We start from the raw sequence: 19605 nt of genomic DNA on the forward strand, positions 1-19605 counted from the left end.
TTCCCGGGTTTGAGTGATTCTCCTGCCTCAGCCTCTCGACTAGCTGGGATTACAAGTGTGTACCACCACACCCAGCTAATTTTTGTATTTTTAACAGAGACAGGATATTCACCATATTGGCCAGGCTGGTCTTGAACTCCTGACCTCAAGTGATTCATCTGCCTCGGCCTCTGAAAGTGCTGGGATTACAGGTGTGAGCCACCGCGCCCAGCCTAGAGCCGTGTTTTAGAGAAGGTGGTTAGGGGAACCCTCTGTGGAGATAACATTTAAGCAGAAACTGGAGTATAATGAGAGAAGACTCTGTGAATATTCATGGGAAGAGTATTCCAGGCCTATGGAACAGCAAGTGTGAAGACCTTGCCACACAGAGGGAAGGTTGGTCTGCTGGGAGTACTGTGAGTGAGGGAGGAGGGGCGAACAATGACAGCATAGAGATAGGTCAGGACCACATCATGTCAACCTGTGGATCACAATAGGGTTTTGATTTTGTTTTGTGTTGGGAAGTCCCACTGGAGGGTTTTGAATACAGAGTGACATACAATTTTAGGTGATCTGTCTGGCTTCTCTGTAGAGAATAGACTATGGGGCAAGAGGGGAGAATGGAAACTGGCAAGCAGGATACTGTAGCACCCAAGGGAAGAATGATGCCAAATTGGACTGGGGTGATGATGGCCATGGTTGTGAGGAGAGGTGTTTATGATCGAGCTGACAGAACATACTGTTGGGTTGGGTGTGAGATAATAGAAGAAGAGAGAAATCAGTGATGACTTTTTGGTTTTTAACCAGAGCAAATAAGTGGATGGAGTTGCCTTTTACTTAGAAGGAAGAGTCGGAGTGAATGGGATCACAAGTTCCCTTTTGACCATGTTAAGTTTGAGATGCTCGTTTGACATATGCCTGTGGAAATGTTGAATAGGCCATTGGATGTTTTCATTTGGAGCTCAGCAGAGTGATTGAGGCTGGAAAATAGAAATGTGGAAGTTGTTAGCTTATAACTGGTATTAAGGCCATGGGCCATAAAAGAGGGAAAGAATATAGACAGAGAAAAGAAACAGTACACTGGCCCCTTCAGCATTATGAAATCAGAAAAAGGAAAAGGATCCAGCAAAATGGACTAAGAAGAAACAGTCTATGGAGTAGGAGAAAAATCAGAAAAGTATAATGTCCCAGAAGGCAAATAAAAAAGGGATTTCAGAATTAAGAACTCAATCCCATTTATAATAGCCACCCCCACCCAACACCCCCACCCACCCACACACACACACACACACACACACACACACACACACACACACACACCTCTAGGAATACATTTAACCAAGGAGATGAAAGATCTCTACAAGGACTACAAAACCTGGATGAAAGAAATTTTAGACAACACAAACTAATGGAAACACATCCCATGCTGACAGATTGGAAGAATCACTATCATTAAAATGACCATATTCCCCAGAGCAATATACAGCTCCAATTCAATTGCTATCAAATTACCAATGTCATTTTTCACAAAATTAGAAAAATTAATCCTAAAGGTCATATGGAACAAATAAAAGCCCGAATAGCCAAAGCACATCCAAGCAAGGGAACAAATCTGGAGGCATCACATTGCCTGAATTCAAATTATACTACGAGGCTATACTAACTTAATCAACAGGTACTGGGACAAAAATAGACACGTAAACCAATGGAACAGAATAGAGAACCCAGAAATAAAGCCATGTACCTACAACCAACTGATCTTTGATAAAATCAACAAAAATAAATAATGAAGAAAGGATACCCCATTCAATAAAAGGTGCTGGGAAAACTGACTAGCCATATGTAGAAGAAGGAAACTGGACCTCTATCTCTCACCATGTAAAAAAATTAACTTGAGACGGATTAAAAACCTAAATGTAAGACCTGAAACTATAGAAATCTTAAAATAAAACTTAGGAAAAACTCTTCTGGGCATTTTAGGCAAAGAATTTGTGGTAAAGACCCCAAAAACAAATGCAACAAAAATAGACAAACGGCACTTAGTTATACTAAAAAGCCTATATACAAAAAAAGAAATAGTCAATGAAATCAACAGGTAACCTACAAAATGGGAGAAATATTTGCAAATTATGCCTCTAACAAAGGACTAATGTCCAGAATCTATAAGAAACGCAACAAGAAAAATAGCCCCATTAAAAACTGGGCAAAGGACATGAACAGACATTTCTCAAAAGAAGACATACAAGTAGACAACAAACACATGAAAACATACTCAGCATCACTAATCATCAGATAAGTGTGTATTAAAACCACACCGGCTGGGCGCGGTGGCTCATGCCTGTAATCCCAGCACTTTAGGAGGCTGAGGTGGGTGTATCACCTGAGGTCAGGAGTTCAAGACCAGCCTGGCCAACATGGCAAAACCCTGTCTCTACTAAAAATACAAAAATTAGCCAGGCGTGGTGTCACATGCCTGTAATCCCAGCTACTCAGGAGGCTGAGGCAGGAGAATCACTTGAACCCGGGAGGTTGCAGTGAGCTGAGATCACGCCACTGCACTCCAGCCTGGATGACAGAGTGAGACTCTGTCAGAAAACAAACATAAAACAACAACAAACCACACCAAGATATCATCTTACACCAGTAAGAATTGCTGTCATTAAAAAGTCAAAAAATAACGAATGATGTGGATGGGGAGAAAAGGAAATGCTCATACACTGTTAGTAGGAATGTAAATTAGTTCAACCCCTAGGGAAAACAGTATGGAGATACCACAAATAACTAAAAAAGAACTATCATTCGACTCAGCAATCCTACTACTGGGTATCTACCCAAAGGAAAAGAAATCATTGTATAAAAAAGACTCCTGTACGTGTATGTTTATCACAGCACTGTTTTTAATAGCAAAGTCATGGAACCAACCTAAGTATGCACCAGTGGTTGACTGGATAAAGAAAACGTGGTATATATACACCACAGGATGCTACACAGTCATAGAAAAGAACAAAATTATATCCTTTGCAACAACATGGATGGAGCTGGAGGCCATTATCCTAAGTGAACTAACTCAGAGACAGAAAATCAAATACCACATGTTTTCACTTATAAGCAGGAGCTAAGTAATGGGTACACATGGACATAAAGATGGAGAGAATAGACTCTGGAGACTCCAAAAGTGGAGAAGGTGGGAGGGGAATGAGGATTGAAAAATTACCTGTTGGGTACAATGTTCAAGATTTGGGTGATGGGTACACTAGGAGCCCAATCCCCACCCTTACACTTAATTCCCATGTAAGAAACACACATACCCCTTGAATATAAAATTTTAAAAACTAAAAATGAAAAAGAAGGTGTTTCAAGAGAGAATAAGTGATAAGTGAGTCACATAATGCTGAGAAGTTAACCAATATATTTAGCAGCATGAGTACATAGGGATAAGTGATTGCTTTCCCTCATAAAACAGTGGTCTCAAAATGTGGGGAGCTTGTTAAAATGCACATTCTGGCCCACAGCCCCAGAGATTCTGATGTAGTAAGTCTATGGTGAGGCCCCATTTTTAACAAGCTTATCAGTTGATTGAGTGGCCCAGATTTTAAGAAAAGTTGCACATAAGAACTACGAAGTTCATCTTATACCATGGTTTCAGTTTCATTTAAAGAGAAGAGATTCTCTCTTACCTTTTAAGGAGGCAAGATAGGAGACTGCCGCATTATCTGTCAGGTTAGAATATTAAGCGCTGGAATTTGGAAGGGTATTTGTTTCATCCCTTAGATGATTCTTAAAAGAGATTGGCATATCTATTTTTTTTTTCTGTATAGTTCATTTAAAATTTTACTTGAAAGTAGAGGGGTAAGTTTCTGAAGGCACTATGATTTTTTAGTAAAGGGAAAATAGATGTAAATTCAGTGACACGTAAAAGACAAGAGGCCCATTTGTATATTTTGAAATAATTTGAGAATTACACAATGAAGCAGGATGGGAATTATCCTTACACAGTTAACCCAATGGAAGCCCTAACTAGGAATCTAATGGAAATGCCTGTACAGTACATATATCACCATGGTTAATGAAAAATCCTCAAACTTTTAAGTAGAAGAGGTAGAACTGAGGTGTTCTGACTTGATACCTGCTTATTCTTTAACCAAATAGCAAACACAATCTCCTTGAGTAGCACGGAGAGGGGTCCCCATGGCTTTGGGTTTAAGAAAACCATTGAACATTAGAGGCTGCATCGGCAGGTGTATTGAATAGGAGAACGGTCTGTTAATTCTCCTGCTTTGTGGGGATTAACCCTGAGACATGTTCAGACATATCCTTGTGGATATCCACACTTATACTTTCCTGCCTCACTCCCTCTCTCCTATAGAGTTTATCAAGCATTTATTGAGTGCCACGTGTATGCAAGGCATAACCTTAAGTAATAACTATAATTCCTTCTACCATATGCTTCTGTTCCTACAGCATAATAGAGGGAAATGAAAATCATAAAAATACCAATAAGACAAATATTTACATTGGGTCAAGTGGAGCAGGAAAGGGAAATTGTAGAAGGAGAAGAGGAAGCAACAGTTTCCCCAGGATCTCAGTGGAAGATAGTTTCCTCAACTATTCCTTGAAATACCATGGGTAACTTAGTGGTAACAAGGAGTGTTATCATTTGTTGTGATAGTTAATTGTGTTCATCTTCTTTAAGCCACCATTGACGCCTGGAACTATTTTGTATGAAGCAGAGCTATCACAATTTTCTGAAGACATAAAGAAGTGGAAGGAGAGATACATTGTAGTTAAAAATGATTATGCTGTGGAGAGCTATGAGAATAAAGAGGTAAGATACTTCTTTGTTACCACTGGTTCTTGCACTATTCTTAAAAGTTTAGCTGGGTTGATTGGTGTGCCCTCTCCTTGGAGACTGATTCATTCAGTTAGCACTCATTCATGTAAGTACCTGTTTCAGCTAACAGATACTGATTGAATGCCTGCTGCATATCAAGTGTTATACAAGGTTCTGGGTATACAGCAGTTGGTAAGACAGATGCTTGCTGTCTAGTGGCAAGGTAGACTTTGAACAGGTGATGACAAGTGAGTATGAAGATAGAAGGACCAGTATTTGGCAGAGGAGCCTTTCCTATGATCATTCAGCCTCGAGATCTTTCTCAGCCACTGTCCTGATGTCTCTGCTCTATGTCCCTGTCTTCCCACTCTGAAGCCCTGTGCGTGACAGGTGGCTGAGGAGTTGTTTCATAGGTTGTCATTAAATTTGAATCTGCCTGGGTTTGCCCGGGTTCCTAGGAATTCAGAATGCCTCCCATACTTTATTCCCATGGAGGTATTTTTGTTTTCCGTTTAACTTTTTTTCTGGTTATTTCATTATTTTCCTTATCTGTAAAATGTGAAGATGAGATAAGGGGTGTAAAGCATTCAGCACCTGGGAGGACTTCAGTTTTTATTGGTTCCCATTTCTTTCCTTATGTAGGGAGGTAGTGTGGTACAGGGGAAAAAATATCAGGCAGTGAATTTGGCAAACTAAAGGTTAGGTCGAGTTGTGCCATTAACTAGAAGTGAACTCACTGACAAGTGACTTCTGTCTTCAGGCCTCAACTAAGCTAAACAGTTAAGTCAAATGATCCCACTGTCCTCCCAGATCTCATACTGTACACATTTTTTTAGTCTACATAGACCCTCAAGCTCCCTTTGAAATGAACAGGTACTATTTATCAGTGAAGGATAGTGACAGATTTAAAACTCTGCTCTCTGGCCTCTAAGCTCAAGAATAGTCAAGACGGCTGGGTGCAGTGGCTCATGCCTGTAATCTCAGCACTTTGGGAGGCCGAGGCAGGCAGGTCAGCTGAGGTCAGGAGTTCGTGATCAGCCTGGCCAACATTTTGAAACCCCATCTCTACTAAAAATACAAAAATTAACTGGGCGTGCTAGTACATCCCTGTAGTCCCAGATACTCAGGTGGGTGAGGCAGGAGAATCACTTGAACTCGGGAAGTGGAGGTTGCAGTGAGCCGAGATCATCCTACTGTACTCCAGTCTGGGTGACGGAGCGAGACTCCATCTCAAAAAAAAAAAAAGAGTAGTCAAGATAGTCTTCATAGAGAACTGTGAGGAGTACTCCTGATGCTAAACCATTAGGAAGAGGTTTCAGAATGACAGACCAATCTGTTTCCTTCCCATTTCTCATGGAAAATAGAAATAAAATATACTACAAATTTATTTCACAAGCTACCAGGCAAAGCTCAAGTGCTCTCTTGGGTAGACTTACTCTTTTTAACATTTATTAAGCTAATATTTTCTCTGCTTATCAATATTAGGATTTTATTCAACACTTGATGTGTACTCAGCAACAAAGTATCAATACACTACAAATAATAATAACAAGTCACCTTATGTTTTGTATGACCCATTACAATGTCCTTTCAGAAGAGCTTGAGGAGGGACAGTGTAGCGTAATATGGCCCATATTTAGGCCTTTGACTCATACCTTTACCACTTACTTACTAGATATGCGCCCTTGCCTAAGTTAGAAATCTTGAGCCTCGGTTTTCTCGTCTATGAAATGAGATCCGCGTGATTTCTTTGCCATGGTGTTGAGCGGAGTAAGTGAATGAATGTACTGAAGCATTTAGCATACGGCTGGGCCTGTGGTCAAGCTAGAGCTGGGTGTGGAGCAGTTGTTGGTATGATTACTACTAACCCATTGGGAGGAAACAGCCCTAGATCTTGTTCTTGGATTTATTAAAGTTTTTCACTGCATTTAACACTAACTGAAGTTTCATTTCGAATCAAATGTTGGTGTCTTTCCTCTTTTCACTTATTTCAGCTTGCTCTCTCAGCTTGCAGTTTGTGCATTGCACTGCTTTTTCTTTGTTCATCATTTTTAACTGAACCTGTTCAAATTGTTAAGATATGGTGACTGAATTTGGTAATCACCAAGTATTTTTTAAAACTTGGAATTTTTTAAAGTTCATGCAGTTTGTCATAATTTCTCAAAGTTTTAATAATATCTTTTTTTTTAGTTTATGGTAGTATCTTATAAAATTATATCTAAGAATTACGCATTAAGTACCTGTAAATTGTCTATTATTTTATTTAGAGTCCAATTTTAGCTGGCAATTAAACAGGAAAAGTAAAAAATTCTCACTTGATAATCGGTATCTATTTTGTGTGCACTGGGCCTGGACAGACATGAATATGAATCCTGGATGTGTCACCTACTCACTGCTGGGCCGTGGGCAAGTTATTCAGTTTCTTTGCCCTTCACGTTTCCCATTTGAAAAATGGAGATAACATCTAATGCATAGTACCGTTTTGAGGATTAAATGGTATAATGCTTATAAAAGCCAATATTGGAGCCTGTTATAACTAATAATACAATTCACTTTTGAGTCCAGTCTAAATAAAATTGCTTCTAAATCGTCTTAATATCATACAAGTTTAGATTCTTCTCTCAATATTATTTTTTCAGTATAATGTAGCTCTGTGGGAGTGCTTAGAGCTTTAAGGTATTATTTCATGAGGAACCCTCAATTATGTAGAGATCCTCCTTCCTGGGTTAATTCATTCAGAAGAGTCTTCCAGTCTTCCTTCTTAGGATGAATAGGTCAGACTACCAGAATTCTGTGATAGTGGGTATATTCTGCTTCCCTGACACGCTTAAGCAGTTGATTAATGGTTGTTACAAGTATGAAGACAAGCCTTTTAGATATCTGAGAGTTTGTTTTATTTGAATCTCTTCACTATCTTATTGCTGCAGAATATGTTACCGTTACTCTGATTATGTTGGTCAGATCAACATTATTTAGTTATTTCCAAGAGTACATTCTAGATTTTGGTTTTCAAAGTTTCTTAGTTTCAATTCTCAATGTGCCTTTAGATTACTAGTTGCAGAATTTTGCCTTGACTTTAGCCCTCCCGTCAGATGCACATACTTAAATTTTATCTTACCTGTATGTCCTTGTGGGCGTATGTGCTTACCAAACTGCTTTAGCAATGCCCTGTGCCTCTTTTCTGTGTCTCAAATAGCAGAGCTTCTTGTCTGCTGGCCAGAATTTTTTCTGATGTCACAATGCTGTACTTTCATCTCAACCATTTTGCTGCAAAACAGTTTCACATCTGAGGGCAAAGTAGTGGCATATTTTATGCCAACATTTTAATGTTTTGATGAAAATCTATGGTAACTATCATTGCCACTACGTGTTCCACAGTCTCATGAGTCATCATATGTGGCCCACGTCAGTCACCAAGCATTCTGTGCAGTATTTCTGTGATCGTCACCTTTGTGGTTATTATCAGAATGATTTAGGTGTTAGCATCTGAAATGACAAATGTGGTAGGGACTTTCTGAGTTACTGAGATTATGTTTTCCACATTCGAGAACATACTTAGGGTGAATCTCCCTGAGATTAGGGACTCTTATTTACCATGTTGTGACCGTCACATGAAAGTATTAAAATATTACCTTGCCATTAGCAGGTATTCAAAACATATTTTTTGAATAAATGACTGTAACTCAATAACATAGTATGGGGATTGCTATTTCTGAAAGTCTGAATCTGTCTATTTGTTTTATTCCTGGTATTTTCCAAAAATCAAATGGGGAAAAAAATATCATTCCTATATGCTTTCCTCCCCCAGGCCTATCAGAGAGGAGCTGCTCCTAAAAGCCGAATTCTTCCAGCTGGTGGCAAGGTGTTAACCTCAGAAGATGAATATAATCTGTTGTCTGATAGGCATTTCCCAGACCCTCTTGGTGAGTTGCTGATCATTCTTTTCCAAGGCAAAATGACTAAGCTTCTTTATTTAGCAGAGCAGTGTTTCTCAGTGAAGGAGAGGGATTTCCCTCCAGGGACATTTGGCAGCATCTGGAGACATTTTTGTTTGTCACAACTGGAAGGAGGGTGCTATGGCATTTATTGAATAGAGGCCAGGGATGCTACAAAACATCCTACCACACACAGGACAGACCCTAACAACGAAGAGTTATCTGGCATAAAGTATCAGTAATGCCAAGGTTGAGAAACCCTGGGCTAGACACTCATGCCTATAGACAAGTGGAAGATGTGATTTCTATAGTTTAGGAAAACATTTTACCACTTCCGTTATTTCTAATCCCATTCTATAATACACAGTCAGCCTCTGTGTTTCTAGCACATGGAAAATGTGCCATCAGCCAGGTATCTTGAAGCTTTTGGAATATATTGCAGGCTTTGATAGCACTCCACAAGGCAGCAGAAATAAACAGGTAGGGCCCACTCCATGACATGTACAATCCCATCTTTTAGTAAGCAAGCCTGGACCTGTCAGGGAATACTATTTTTCTAATTATAGGATGATACACAAGTAAATACCCTAAATAGACAAAAAACCTTTTAATCAGTGTTACAGTAACTCATAGCTACTGTGGGAAAAAAAAAAAAGCATTGCATTAATTTGCATATCTATAAATAAAGCTGGGATGCTGCTATGGAAAGAGAATTGGGAGACTGGATTTTTATCTAGTTCTGGCTGTGCCACTTACCAAATGCTTTAGCTTAGCCAGCTGCTGAACAGTTCTGGTTTCTATTTCTTCAACTCAAAAACAGGGCTTTGAACTTAAAAACCTAGAAGTGTCTTTCTAGCTCTAACTTTCTTTAATTCTCATTCATTCCACTTTTTACATATGGAGAAATGATGGCTAATATATAGACCAAATAGGGCATTTCATAGAGATTCATGAAGTGTGGATAATGTAATAACTCCATTTGGCTTTGCGTAAATCATACTACCCAGTAATTACTTGGTTCCTGAAGAGAGCCCTGGTTCTTATTAATGGACATAATAATTTAATTAGAATTTATGGAGAAAAATGTAATCATTTTATCAATTGTTATTTCAGTGCTGACTGCTTAGCATAGTGTTTTTAATAACACAATTACGGGATTGGTACATGGACCATAAACCAAGATTAACAAATTATTACTAAGTAATTCATGCTAAAACAACATTTTATTGCACTATGCATATTATTATATTTTCTTTTACATCTACTTATAGGCCCTTGGAGGTGGAGCTGCAGCTAGAAATGGGAATACCAACATGTTGACTCATCCAAATCTCTCTCAAACTTTCCAATGAAATCAGTCAGAAGAGACAATATGTTTATTGATTTATTGCTGAAATCATATTGGAAGGAATGAAAAGGACTAAAAAACACAAGTCCTGTGTGATTAATCCCAGTTGGCCCAAGGCTTCAGATTGGGGCATTTCAATGACTTTTTAAAATTGTGTGGTGTGACCTTCTGACTTTTAAAATAGAATATTCTACAGTAGATCAGTTGTGATATTCTTGTAACTCAGAAAAAATTCACTGATGCCATCTGGAAAATTGTTGTAAAAGGTTGAGAGATAACTAGAGGCTAATAGGAATGAATTTCATGGGCTTGTTGAGGCTTTTTAAATGCAAAGGGTCAATGTTGCTTTTAGTTGCTTGTACAAAATTGTGGCATTCTTGGAGAGGGCAAGGAGGATTCATAGAACCATGTCAATGAAGAAGACTGACTCTGTGATATTATTTCTACTAGAAAGAATAAAGGCATAATAAAGATGGGAGGCTTATGAATAAGTGCATTTCTTGGAAAAAGCACTAGAGGCTTATGAATAAGTGCATTTCTTTTTCTTTTCTTTACTTTTCTTTTTTTTTTTTTTTTTTTTGAGACAGAGTCTCGCTCTGTTGCCCAGGCTGGAATGCAGTGGTGTGATCATGGCTCACTGTAGCCTCAACCTCCTGGGCTCAAGTAATCCTCCCACCTCAGCCTCTCGAGTAGCTGGGACCACAGCTACATGCCACTATGCCCAGAAAAACAAAATGAAACAAACAAACAAAAAAAGGAATTGCAGAAACAATGGTCTTACTCTGTTGCTCAAGCTGGTCTTTAACTCCTGAGCTCAAGTGACCGTCCTGCCTTGGCCTCCCAAAGTGCTGGGATTATAGGCATAAGCCACTATGCCTGGCCAATAAGTGTATTCTTTAGAGTGTTCAGCTAAGTTGATAACAGAAAAAAACGGCCCCATGTTTTGTTAAAGTAATTCACTTGTTTGGCATTTTACTGGTTAGCATCTGGTTCACTGCATACAACAAAAAACTCAAAGTTTTATTATTTCACTAAAGATATTTGGATATTCGTCCAGGGCTGATGTGGACTAAATTTGTCAGAAGCTCAGGCTCTTTCTTGCTTTCTCCCCCTTTGTTTCTAGGTTGTGGTCCCTATTGGCAGAGTCCAGGGTGGCTGCTGAGCTCCTACCATAGCGTTCTCATTCCAGATAATAGGGAGGAGAAAAGGAAAGGAGGAGGGTACAGTCACTTTCTTTAGAGATACCTCCAGGAAGTTTCATATGCTACTTCAGCTTATATCTTACTGGACAGATATTAGTAGCTGTGGGCTCACCAAGCTGCAAGGGAGGCTGGAAATGTAGTCTTATTTTATGTAGTCACTTGCCCATCTAAAAATCAGGGGCCTTATTCTCACCAGAAAGTGAAATAGATATCATGTTACAACTATAGGTGTCCCTATAGCATTCAATCATTCATTCATTTGCTCATTTTCATGTTGATTCATTCCCAGCATTGTGCTAGGTCCTGGTAGGCCACAGCTTGTGCTCGCGGTGCATTCTGCTCTGTTACCTTCAGATTCCGGGACACTGGAACCGGGCTCCCATATATCCCCAGGAATTTATTCTTCGTTTAAACCAATCCTGATTGATTGATTGATTGATTTTGAGATGGAGTCTCGCTCTGTAACCCAGGCTGGAGTGCAGTGGCATGATCTCAGCTCACTGCAACCTCTGCCTCCCGGGTTCAAGCATTTTTCCTGCCTCAGCTTCCTGAATAGCTGGGATTACAGGTGCGCACCACCATGCCCGGCTAATTTTTGTATTTTTAGTACAAACGGGGTTTCACCATGTTGGCCAGGCTGGTCTCGAACTCCTGACCTCATGATCCACCCTCCTCGGCCTCCCAAAGTGCTGGGATTACAGGCGTGAGCAATTCTGATTTATTAATTTGCCAGAATTGACATGGTTCTGTAGCCTCCCATGTGGTTATGATTCATTTCCCTGTATTCCCAGTGCTTTCAATGGTCTCTTAGAGAGACCCTCTTCCTTACCTTTCCCTGAGATTGGCGCCTAATACATATGCAGGAAGTACAGAACTAACATTTTCTTCTGCTTGTTCTCTGTGACTCTGGAAAAAGTTGGGACTCTTTTAACCAAGTGCAATATCATGTAATAGGAATGCATGGAAAGGAGTAAAGTTTAGGTAGGGGTTCTGAATAGTAGTGGGTTTAAAATGAGTTTCTTGGAATTGATTTTGAGGGAAGAGGTAAAAGTCCCATTGTCTAGGGCTTTAAAAAATATCCTAGGCCAACACAGCATATTTTTCACTCAACAAACTGAAGTTGAACATCTGCTGTGTTCCATGACTGTGCTATGGGCTAAGGATGCAAAGCTCTGGAAGATGCAGTCTGCGTCTCTCGGCACTCACAGTGGGTAGCAGTGGTTCTCTCTGGGGAGGAGAACAGCCCGGGAATCCATCTCACTCCCTTTCCCCACCTCCCCACCTTGAGTATGGGCGCTGGGCATGAAAACAGGTCATTGTAGTATTTGGGGAGAACAGGGTAGGGAGCACCTAACTCTGTCTGTGGTGGCAGTGGGATGTGCCAGCAAAGGTATCCCAGAGGAGTGGCTTTTGAACTGACTTTTGAAGGATGAATGAGAATTTTTTTATGGGAAAGCATGATGGAAAGGAAGGAAGAGAGGGTTCTGTGGACTGTAGGAACAATATAACAAGTCATGGAATGGGTGAACACACCCTGGGAGGGTACAGGCAGAGCGGAGGGGAGGCCAGCACAGAACGGGGCAGGCACCAATGCTTAGCGAGGAGATGGAGAGAGTCAGCAGAGGAACCAATAAAGGTGATAAAGAAGAAACAAAATTCTACACAACATGAAGGAAACCAGGAGAGAGGCACTCCTGGAAGTCATGGGGAGAGAATGTTTTCAAAGAAGGGGTAATTAGCAGCAGCAAATATTCCAAGTCAGATGAAAAGAAGCAGCCATAGGCTGGCAGTCAGGATGACATAAGTGGCTTTAGCAGTTGGGTTTCAGGAGTTGGTAGGGACAGGAATCAGAGTGAGGTGAGAATAGGGTTGATGGCATAAAAACAGCAAGTGGTGTTTGGCAGTGACGGGGAGGAGGGAGAGAGTGCAGGGCAGAGAGCAGCCCTGTTGGAGCTGGAGCCTGCAGGGCCAGTAGAGTGAGGGGCTGCACAGGTGGTCAGTGGCCTGCAGAGGGCCAGGAGGGCAGACGGAGCTCTGTTTGTGGGTCTTTAGACATAAGGAAGTTGAGAAAGATTGTGCCCAGGCTGGGCGCGGTGGCTCATGCCTGTAATCCCAGCACTTTGGGGGGGCAAGTCAGGTGGCTCGCTTGAGCTCAGGAGTTTGAGATTAGCCTGGGCATCATGGCAAAACCCTGTCTCTACAAATAATACAAAAAAACTAGCCGGGTGCGGTGGCTCATGCCTATCATCCCAGCTACTCGGGAGGCCGAGGCGGGCAGATCACTTGAGATCAGGAGCCTGGCCAACAAGGTGAAACCCTGTCTCTACTAAAAAGACAAAAATTAGCTGAAGGTGGTGGTATGTGCCTGTAATCCCAGCTACTTGGGAGGCTGAGGCAGGAGAATCGTTTGAATCTGGGAGGTGAGGTTGCAATGAGCAAAGATTATGCCACTGCACTACAGCCTGGGCAACAGAGCGAGACTCTGTCTCAAAAAAAAGAAAACATTGTGTTCCTGGTATCCTCACTGTCCCCGTGGTGTTGGGTAGGAGGCCAGGCAGCCAGTGGCAGTGGAACAGGACAAGCTGGTGGAGGGATGCCAGAGGAGCTGGTGCTCCCAGTTTCCCTACCCTGTGAAAATATCTCACCGACTTTCCATCCCATGCCCTGCCCCAGATAGTTACCCTCACAACCTGAAACACATATTTGAAGTAAAAGATACACGTTTGAAAAGGTATTTGTGTTTTCAATATTTCTTTAGCCTCCAGTGAGAAGGAAAACGCTCAGCCCTTCGTGGTCCTGCCCAAGGAATTCCCAGTGTACCTGTGGCAACCCTTCCTCAGACACGGCTACTTCTGCTTCCACGAGGCTGCTGACCAGAAGAGGTTTAGTGCCCTCCTGAGTGACTGCATCAGGCATCTCAATCATGGTATGGTGCGGCTCCCCTCCTCGTCCCCGGGGCGGGAAGTGGGGCAGCCCTCGCTGAGTTGTCCTGGTCCATCATCTGTTGCAGTGATTCTTAGAAAGAACCGCAGATTGGCCAAGTGCAGTGGCTCATGCCTGTAATCCCAGCACTTTGGGAAGCCGAGACCAACAAATCACGAGGTCAGAAGTTCGAGACCAGCATGGCCAGTATGGTGAAATCCCATCTCTACTAAAAATACAAAAAAAATTTAGCTGGACGTGGTGGTGGGCACCTGTAATCCCAGCTATGTGGGAGGCTGAGGCAGGAGAATTGCTTGAACCTGGGAGGCAGAGGCTGTGGTGAGCTGAGATTGTGCCACTGTACTCCAGCCCAGATGACAGCGTGAGCCTCCGTCTCAAAAAAAAAAAAAAAAAAAAAAAAGAGCCACAAATGGTGCTGCCCCAGGGAAGAAGGGGGAAACAGGTAAAGGGAGAGTTCTATGCACAAGGAACCTAGCCTGCTTGCTGGTTTTCAGGCGGGTCCGGGAGGCCCCGGTGAAGCATAACATGGGGCAGTCATCTGGCCACAAGTTGGTGGGGGCATTCTGACTGCCCTGAGTTTATCCATGTAGACCATTTGGCATATACTTCACTCTCCTTCTTCCTGATTTAAAAAAATCTAAATGCCAGCAAGAACGTGCCAGTTTTCCCTGGCACGTGCTAGTCTTTATGACATTTCCTTCTTATTTTCACCTTTATTTCTGAATAACAGTTACTCAGTTAAGATCAGTGGCACAGTCTGTGGTAATCTAGTATTTGTTTCTGAATCAGTGGTTCTCAAAACTTTAGGGCTCATAAGAATCACCAGGAGAACTTAATTAAAACTCATATTCTTAGGCTTCACCCCCAGACATTCTGACTTACTGGGTACACCGTGGGGCCTGGACTTGGCTTTTCTAGCACAAGGCCGAGTGGCGCTGATGTTGCTGGTTCGAGAACCACCCTTGGGGTGGTGTTGCTTCAGACCACGTTGCCTCCAGGCACGGACTTAACCAATATGACGTCAATAGTAAAAGAGACTTCTCGTTCCAATATGTGATGTATATACTGAGGTGAATGCTGGTTTTTCTGGACTCCACAAAGTCTTCAGTTACAGACAACTGCACTCTTTGTTCTTGGCACTTGGAAAGGCAGCCGGTCTAAGAACACTGGGGGCTTACTCTGTGCCAGCCTCTGTGTAGGTGTTAGGAACAGGGTAATGAAGCATGCACAGTTCCTGTCTCTGGGAGTTGAAATTCAAACAAGGAGGTTGGATAAACACTCACCAATTATCTTTTGAAAGTGATCACAGTTAATGTGTTAACGAGCGACGAGAGGTTACTAACTAGTGAAGAAAGGAGTGCCGAACTTTCAGCTCTCCAGGGGAGTCCTCTGTGAGCAGGTGACATTTGAGCTGAGTCACCTCACCCATGTGCCTTTTTTTCCTAATATGGTTAATTTCACTGTATACTTCTTTTAAAATTCAGAGGTTTCCCTGAGTGTGTCAGTCCCACAGAGCAAGAGTCACTAGTGATGCATCTCAACTAATTCTTGGCTTTAGCTGTGTGTCGATGGGGACTCGTGGAAAAAGATAAGGTCAGTCTGTTTTGCCATGGCAACTCTGAGTCACATCCATCATCATACTGGCTCATAACTAGTTAGGAACTTTATGAAAAAAAGATACTTTTATTAAAATCTTGCCTTGTGGTTTTGATGTTCTAGAGACAAAGAATTGCCCAGCACTGACTGCTCCATTTAGTTCATTTTCCACTGCACTTGCCCGTCTGTGTTTAGGGCCTTGGTCTAGTAGGAACATGCAGTTGGCACTCAGCACGGGAACCGCGAAGTTTCACTGAGTGCAGAATGCTCCCTGCCCAGCCAAATGGGACTTACTGCATTCCCCCTTTCATGTACATAATAGGAATTTCTCTGAGGAGTTTTTGGATGTTATGTAGCCTGCATTTAGACTCCATTTATGGAAGATTTCAGCCCATTCAAAACCCCACTCTGCTCTCCAGTATGTTATCAAAGGCACCAAGATAATGAGGTCTAGTCATATTTCCCTGGTTCTGTGTCACATTCCTCTGCCCAGAAACTGTTTTATCCTCGCTGAGGCTTTATGCAGACTTAATTTGGCATAACTTCCAGTAGCTCCAGTCAGAACCAGAAGCTGTGATGACATTGTAGGGAGCAGTCCTTGACTATCATGGGCCAAAGAGCCGACCTTTCTTTTCTCGCCTCTTTTTCTGTTTTTGACAGCACTATGTACCACTCATCTTTATTGTGTCACATTTTCTGTTCTAGCCTGTTACTCATTGCATTATTTTGAGTAAACCAGTAACAGGCTTTCACAAGCTGCCACTTAACCACTTTTTCCCATAATTACCCAAAAACTTAAGAAATAGATTTAAAATTAGAGCTGGGATAAAGGCCAGAAACCCTGAGGTGGCTGCTGGGAGCCTGCTATCCTCTACCTGCATGTAGGTGAGGAAGGGCTGTCAGCCTGCTGTGGCCATTGCTTCATTGGCTCTCAGGCCACCATACTTCTCTGTTGAGAACTGGGTCCCAGGCATTCTAGTATCAGAGGCGTGTAAACCAGAGCAACTCCATCTTAAACAGGAGCTGGGTAAAATGAGGCTGAAACCTCCTGGGCTGCATTCCCAGACAGTTAAGGCATTCTAAGTCACAGGATGAGATAGGAGGTCAGCACAAAATGCAGGTCATGAAGAACTTACTGATAAAACAGGTTGCGGTAAAGGAGCCAGCCCAAACCCACCAAAACTAAAATGGCGACAAGAATGACCTCTGGTCATCCTCACTGCTATATTCCCACCAGTGCCGTGACAGTTTACAAAACCATGGCAACGTCAGGAAGTTACCCTACATTGTCTAAAAAGAGGAGGCATAAATAATCCACCCCTTGTTTAGCATATCGTCAAGAAATAACCATACAAATGGGCAACTGGCAGCCCTCGGGGCTGCTCTGTCTATGGAATAGCCATTCTTTTGTTCCTTTCCTTTCTTAATAAACTTGCTTTCCCTTTGCACTGTGAACTCATCCTGAATTCTTTCTTGCGCGAGATCCAAGAACCCTCTCGGGGTCCGGATCAGAGCCCCTTTCTTGTAACACTAGCAGCTGATGCTAGGCATGTTGATCTCGCTTGGGGTTCCAGGGCATGTTGCCTAGTACTCAAATTCCACCACAACCCAGCCCGCTTGCCCCAGAAGTATTGGGTCCGAATGTGGCTACATGGTCATGTTGATTCATTCTGAATCTAGAACCCCCTTGTCCTACTCTTCCTTATAGGGTGGGTGTTTCCTATTTAACCCTGATGAAGGGCCTGATTGTGCCCTGTTCTCCAACAGTAAGGCTAGCTTCTAAGGTAGGTAAGGGCCAGTAGAGAGCTCTGTGTTTCTCCCTCCTTCAAAGGGGAGAGCAGCCTTTAGGGGCCTCAAAGATTATTTTGTATCCTAAGGAGAACAAAGGGACAAAGGGGTGTGGGGGGGGGGGGGCGGGTGCATGTGTGTCTGTGTGTGCATGCTCACATGTGCTTTCACGTGTATTTTGTTTTTATTTAGTTTTGGCACCTCTTCATCGGGCAGGCATAAGAATATCCCATAAGATTAATCCTTAGTAAAACATCCCACTCCACGTCACTGGACTAAATGTCAAGCCCACTGTATAGCATGACTCTGGAGCAGCAGCTGCTGTCCTCTGTCCCTTTTGGATCACACTTTAATCCCTTGTCCCTGATCAGGGAAAGCCATAGTTCCGAATGTCTGCTGCCACAGAATGAGACTTATATAAAGTCAAGATGTTCTGAGACAGTCCTGTTGTCCAAAATACAATCCTATTCTTCAGAACTTTAGTTTGCAAAATATGATCATTGTAGTTATGGGGTATAGTTAAAGGTCCTGACAATACAGAGGACTGAACACATGCGATATGGAATAATGATCATTATTGATGCAAGTCTGTTCTTCCAGCTCAGGATAATCATTTCTTGGCATGTAAATGTGCAGGAAGGAGAAAAAGTGTTCCTGGCAGGAGGAATAGGATACAGGAGGGCCAGGAAGTAAGATAGAGCATGGACCATTACAGGAACAGAAAGAATTTTGTGTGACTGGTACTTAGAGAGGAGAGAGGAAGACGGGCAGAATCCATACTATAGAGGGCTTTGTGCTGCATATTAGGAACCTGGACTTGATTATAACAGCAATAGGAAGCCATTAGGATTTTAAGTAAATGAGCAACTTCATCAGATATTCACTTCAGAAAGTTCACAATGGCTGCAGTGTAGGCAGTGGATGAGAGGGTAGCATGGTGGGTGGCCAGGAGGCCACTTAAAAAGCTTTGACTGGCAAGAGATGACAGCTTGCACCAGAGTGAGGGAAGGCATTTGTCAATATCAAGCCATGGTACTCAGCCTAAAGGATTTGGGGGAACAGAAGAACTGGATGTTAGAAGACAGCCATCACTGGATGAATGCTGATTCTGGAAAGGAGGTGGAATGCTGGCAAAGTTTTGCTCAACAGTGCTGTGCTAGCTTGAAGGAAACCCAGGACTGCCATTAAACAGATGCCAGTGTTCACATGGTCATAAAAACTAAGAAAGAGAGGACGGTAGAATATCTGGGAAGCATGAGTGCACACAGGTTGAAAAAAAGGTAGTATCAAAGAAAAGCCCTTAGAATTTTGGTGAAAAAACCACAGCAATGTAAAGACACTTTGCAAACCATTGCTTCAAGTAAGACTAGTTCAATCACTTATGACAGTGGTAACATCCAATGTTGCTTGTATGCAGTGAGTCAGGTGGAATGTGGAGCTAAAGCAGTGATTATGTGTTGGAATTGGTTACTCTGTCAGTATTACAGGCCTTGAGCGCTTACCCCAGAAATCTCATGTCTTTATTACATTTGATTTTGATACTTGCAAATTTTAGGTGTTCAATAAATGTTGCAGAATTAAATTGAAATTTAGAACAACAAAGGACGTTACAATTCAAATCAGACAGAGCCAATCCATTTTGGTGTGTTTATTTGAACATGATCTTTTTGCCGTCCAACACTCAGCAGCAAATCTCAGCTCTGTTTTCCCCAGCTTATTTCTTCTTGGTCACCTACGAAGCAAGTTCATTACTTGAGAGACTATGCATCTAGTGTGGAGATCAATGAATTATAACAGAAAATATACAATGAATTTTAGTTTGTTATATGTGAAAACATACTTTTGAATTTTATGGCACATGCTTGTTTATGGACATACACATATCTATGAGTTGGAAAATTCTAACTTTTACTTAGGCTCCTTTGGGCACTTTAGTAAAAACTAATAATGTTTAGAGATAGATAAGTAAGAATACAATTCTCA

At 41.9% G+C, this 19605-nt stretch overlaps 1 protein-coding gene across 3 annotated transcripts in view; it reads left to right on the forward strand.

Annotated features, from left to right (window-relative positions):
- Positions 1 to 19605, forward strand: part of NIBAN1 (niban apoptosis regulator 1) — a 173075-nt gene that overhangs the window by 72821 nt on the left and 80649 nt on the right. For all 3 annotated transcript variants that reach the window (XM_009191726.3, XM_021929511.2, XM_003893397.4), the window contains 3 exons: positions 4673 to 4804; positions 8619 to 8733; positions 14054 to 14221. In XM_009191726.3, the coding sequence (XP_009189990.2) occupies positions 4673 to 4804; positions 8619 to 8733; positions 14054 to 14221 (415 nt within the window). The remainder of the gene's footprint in view (positions 1 to 4672; positions 4805 to 8618; positions 8734 to 14053; positions 14222 to 19605) is intronic.

This window comes from Papio anubis, chromosome 1 (assembly GCF_008728515.1).
Source record: "Papio anubis isolate 15944 chromosome 1, Panubis1.0, whole genome shotgun sequence".
In the NCBI taxonomy this organism is placed as follows: Eukaryota; Metazoa; Chordata; class Mammalia; order Primates; family Cercopithecidae; genus Papio; species Papio anubis.